Source organism: Chrysoperla carnea, chromosome X (genome assembly GCF_905475395.1).
Source record: "Chrysoperla carnea chromosome X, inChrCarn1.1, whole genome shotgun sequence".
Lineage (NCBI taxonomy): Eukaryota > Metazoa > Arthropoda > Insecta > Neuroptera > Chrysopidae > Chrysoperla > Chrysoperla carnea.
In genome coordinates this window covers 18437896-18443266 of record NC_058342.1, presented here as the reverse complement: position 1 = coordinate 18443266, position 5371 = coordinate 18437896, and the positions used below count along the sequence as shown (strand labels likewise).

The window sequence follows — 5371 nt, the reverse complement described above, 5'->3', positions numbered from 1 at the left end:
AAAATGAATTGTAATAATACAGTGATAATTTTAATCAATATTTAATGACAGGAATAAGAGTGCAAGAAGTTTCTCAAATACGAAAGAAGCAAAAATGTGTAAATACATAATTTTTAGCTTGTACAAGCGTTGGTCTTTCCATTAACCACGACAACTGTTACGTTATTCATGTAATAATGATTGCATACATTACCTATGTAAATAAAATCTAAATATCTCGGGTGCCTGTGGAAAAACCTATATTCAGTTAGCGCACCACTCGAATTTCCGAATTTTTTTCTACTCAATTACTATTTGCAAAAGTATGGAATTAAAGAAAAAAAGTTTCGGTATCTCCGCAGAAAGATTCATAATCTATGTAAAAAATGCTTGAAATTGGGAAAATGGGTTTTGTCTCCCTCCAACGTTTTTTTTTTGTGGTCCAAATGCCTTTTTTTAAAATATAATCATTGGCTTCTTCAGTATTTTGGAATTCCGAAATACAAATTTTAATTTATAACCAAAAAAAACTTTTTAATTTGACATTTAATTTGGCGGGTAAATTGCAAATCTAAACATTTTTACCAACTTTTATAATATTAAAATGTTGTTGTTCATATTTAAAATAATTTTACGTTATAGCTGTAAATTAAATTTTAATGCTGTTAAATAACCATTATTGCAGTTTTTTTCATACATAGATGTTCAATATAATATTTTTCTGTGCATATTATATGTCCCTTCTTATTATCTGGCGTTAAAACATACTTTTTTGACGTGATTTTCACTTTTTTTGACGTACATTTAAATGCACCCATTAATAATTCCCAATTTTTGTATATTGGTAATTTACTGTTTTTATTTGTAAATTATTCGTGGAATTTAAAATTTTTTTGCTCAATTACTTTTCAAGAAAATCAGGGTGGTTTTTCAAGAAACACTTACTTTATAACATTTAATTAGCGAACCAACTCCTGAAAATTATATAATTATAAAATAAGATTTTCATTTTAATTTATTTAAACGTAAATACTGAAAACCCCAAATCATTTTAATCAAAAATTGTTTGTCATTATTTATATTTCTGAGAAAAAACTACAGTTAAAACACGACTCTTTTTTAACAAATAAATTTCTGTCTTTTAACCATGTACATTATAGTTACATAGACTGAGCGTCAAACGATTTTAAGCATGCATTTTTTCAAAAAATATCGGATCGAAATAATTAAAAATTTCACGAACAATTTACGAATAAAAAGCGGCAAATTCCCAGTATGGAAAAGTTGGAAAATTCTTAAAGTCGTCCGCTAACTTAATATAGGTTGTGGAAAAAGATATCAAAACGCAGTTTTTTAAGTGCTTTGTAATAATCGAGTGATCATTATACCCTGGATATATGTAAAATATATCAATGTATAATAAGTTTAGTCCCAAGTTTGTAATTCTTAAAAATATTGATGCTACGACAAAATTTTGGTATAGGTATTCATAAAATCACCTAAAAAGTTCATTTCCGGTTGTTTGTTCAAAAGTTCATTGCCAGCTCGTCTGTTCGTCTGTCAAAACTATAACTAAAAAAAAAAATAGATATCAAGCTGATATTTTTATAGCGTGCTCAGGACGTATAAAGTGAGGCGTGAAGGTGAGGTCGCAAGTTAGAACAAAATTTTGGTGTCCATTTTTTCCAAAACTATAAAAGTCTCAACAATCTGGTGGTCTTGTGAAATATTATCGAAAAACGAAAAAAATTCTAGTTTCGAAAAAAAAAAAAAAAAAAAAATTTAAATAAAAGCATGCAAACACTGATACTCTATACAGGGTGTTTCAAAAATTATTCTATACAGGGTATTTCAACATTTAATTATAACAATATTCAAACAATAATTTCTTTCGTTAAACTGAAAACTTTTTAATAACTATTATTTTCGTTTGACAACCAGTATAGTTGACTAAAACTACACTTCGCAGTATACTGAATAAATGTCATATCTTAAAGTGGACTCAGTGTATATAGGAACATATGTAATGTTCCGACTGTAGCCGACTTTGTTAATAAAAAATCTTAGGTATAGAGGAAATTGTTTCTATTAACAGATGACAGGGCATGCGTCTATGCCTTAATCTAACGTAATCAAAAGTCGTCTGCATCCATTCAAGAAAATATTTTTTCATTTCAAGACATTGATGCTAAGAATAGAAAAATTGTTCATATTACTTAATGTCAAAGTAAGGAAATGCCAGTCGACTTCGTTAATAAATTGTTCTTTTTACTTAATGTCAAAGTAGGTAAACGCCAGTCGATTTCGCTAATAAAAACATAAGTAACCTTGTTAAGAAAATCATTTTTAATAATAATAGGTTGGCTGATAAGTCCCCGGTCTGACACATAAATGGCGTCGCTAGTATTAAATGCATATTATTTTTATATAGTACCAACCTTCAAATGATTCGTGTCAAAATTTGACGTCTGTAAGTCAATTAGTTTGTGAGATAGAGCGTCTTTTGTGAAGCAACTTTTGTTATTGTGAAAAAAATGGAAAAAATGGAATTTCGTGTTTTGATAAAATACTGTTTTCTGAAGGGAAAAAATACAGAGTCCGGAAACTCATTATCAAGCCAAGTTTTTGCTTCCACTGTATTTTTTCCCTTCAGAAAACAGTATTTTATCAAAACACGAAATTCCTTTTTTTCCATTTTTTTCACAATAACAAAAGTTGCTTCACAAAAGACGCTCTATCTCACAAACTAATTGACTTACAGACGTCAAGACCGGGGACTTATCAGCCAACCTGTTATATGAGTTGGAGTAAAGCTTAAAAAACTGTAAAAGAGTTAATAATTTTTAAAAATCTGTTTTAAAATTTAAACCTGGCCACGCTACGCCACCTTCGACTTTGTCTGATATTGATTGTTAGGGGATGGTTTTTTTTTTTTTTAATTAGAGGTTATGTATCATGCTTTTATGATCCTAAGTAACATTTTTTCCAGAATTTCAACTCAATTCCTTCATTTTTCGAAAAGTTACTAGAGAAAGTTCAAAATATGAGATTACTACAGTTTTCTTTAGATTTTAAGGTTATTTCGCAATGTTAAGGGTTCGATAGCAGTTTTTCTATTCACTTCAATCCGCTCAAGAAAAGCAGAGATATTCAAGCAAACGTCACCAAAGAAAACAATGTAGAGATAAATTGTCCCAAAACAGCAGGAAGAAGGTCGTGCGGATCGTTCCGACATGACACCGGAAATTTTTTTTTGTATTTTTTTGCAACGAAAGAAACCTATTAAAAAAATTAACTATTTCCTCAAATTTTCTGATTTCATTATCAAAATCTGATAGATTTATCCAACTATTAGGGGATGGACTACATTTTTGTTTGTCCGTTTTCAGCATTATCATAGATATCAGGTGTTATGATTGAGAACCGACCGTAAATTTAGGTGAGTATAACAGATCCGCTTGAAAATATATATAAACGATAGACCATACGATAGACGAAAAACCAAAGAGTCAATTCAAATTAAACACTACCTATTATCTTCAATACTAGTTTCGTATTTTGCCACAGCAGCGCTAAATGACAATGTAGTAGCTTAGGATGTATAGTCCACTTCAATGTCCCAGATGGGAGTCATTTTCTAGAGAAATTATAAATTAGTTGGGGAGTTTTATTGATGCAATATTTCTGTCTTGTAATAGGGCTTTTCATTTTAAAATCACAATTCACATTTGTTTCTCTGAGTAAATGATTTATAATCAATGTAATAAAATGAATAGAAAATATTTTCTATTTTAGCCTAAATTCTTGCTTACATGAAGAAAACATTGACTTTATAGTATTACCTAGAGTAAGCATCGCTTATCTTTCCGTTGAGAAGCGTGGCAACATCTGAGGTAATTGCTTAGGTCAACTAGGGACATTTATCAAAAGAAAAAAATTTACATTGTATGTTAAATTTTCAGATCATAAAATGTTTTACTTTAAACATTGTGATTTAACTTTATCGCTTTTTGACTTAAAAAAATACTTATCACGTATCACTTTGTATTTTTTCTTACGAATCTACAATGGATTTGACCTAAGCAATTACCTCAGATGTTGGCACGCTTAAAATCGTTTGACACTGAGTCTATGTAACTGTTATGTCTATGGATGAAACGCCCGTTTTTAAAAACTTACACATACACACACAGCTAGTTAATTGTTGAAAATTAATTCGTAATATTAGTTATATTTTGGTAGAAATTAGTATTGCAAAAAATTTTGAAAGCAATGTCAACACAAAATACTGCTTGTAAAAGATTACAAATTGATTTAAAAAGGTACTTCATTTTTCGGAAAAAACTATCGGCTTCACTAATAACATAAAAACATATTTTGCAGAATGCTAACGGAACAAATTCCGGGAATTTATGCATTTCCAACAAGTGACATTTACGTTTGGCGTGGAGTAATTTTCGGTCCTGCGGATACTCCATTCGAGGATGGTGAATTTAAATTACGTATGGAATTTTGTGCTCAATATCCATTTAAAGCCTCTAAAGTTTATTTTACAACGCCTATTTTTCATCCAAATATCCAAACAATATGTTTGGATATTTTAAGCAATCGATGGAGTTCAACGTATGATGTACTTGGAATATTAACTTCGATTTCGGTAAGCAGTTTTTTATTATTTTATTTATCAAAGGCGCCGCCAGCCGATGGCAAAGAGGCCGGCAAGTTGCTTGATGGAGAATGGAAAAAGTAAGAATTGTAAGTACATTCAAGTAAAAATATAAGAGATAAAACATGAAAATTTATTATAGCATGCATATATGTCATATGCAAAAATATTGATGCTACAGACAAAATTTTGGTATAGGTGTTCATAAAATCACCTAATTAGCCCATTTCCGGTTGTCCGTCTGTACGTCCGTCTGCCAACTCGGTAACTCAAAAACGAAAAAATATATCAAGCTGAAATTTGTACAGCGTACTCAGGACGTAAAAAATGAGGTCGAGTTCGTAAATGAGCAACATCAGGTCAATTGGGTTCCATAGGATCCATTTTGTAAATCGTTACAGATAGAACAAAAGTTTAAATTTAAAAAATATTCCTTATAAAAAAATATCCAACTTTTGTTTGAAACATTTTTTCGTAAACATCCCGCAAAAATTAGATGTAATCTGAATTTCGGTCAAAGTTCTTCAAATTTTGGCAAATGATAGTTGTCAAGTCATTCTAAAGCAAAGTTCCCATGGTCACAAGACATGAAAATGACAGGGTTTCATGTTTTTGGTAATTTAAAGTTGGAAAATGTTCTTATTTGTATAATATACGCCTATGTGTGTATAGGCAAATATATATACAAATATGTATAACTACATGCATACGCGTGTTTCTTAATGT

At 30.1% G+C, this 5371-nt stretch overlaps 1 protein-coding gene across 1 annotated transcript; it reads left to right on the top strand.

The window, feature by feature from the left end:
• Window positions 1-4251: 4251 nt before the first annotated feature.
• On the top strand, window positions 4252-4729 carry LOC123302985 (ubiquitin-conjugating enzyme E2 2-like). The gene is made up of 2 exons (XM_044886079.1): window positions 4252-4301; window positions 4363-4729. Exons 1-2 carry the CDS (start codon window positions 4252-4254, stop codon window positions 4727-4729), a joined length of 417 nt encoding a protein of 138 aa, XP_044742014.1.
• Window positions 4730-5371: the final 642 nt, after the last annotated feature.

Excerpts from the sequence above, each read along its gene's own strand:
- LOC123302985 (XM_044886079.1), top strand. The coding sequence starts at position 4,252 with ATGTCAACACAAAATACTGCTTGTAAAAGATTACAAATTGATTTAAAA. Across the intron at positions 4,302-4,362 it reads TTACAAATTGATTTAAAAAG|AATGCTAACGGAACAAATTC; the intron begins GTACTTCATTTT and ends CATATTTTGCAG.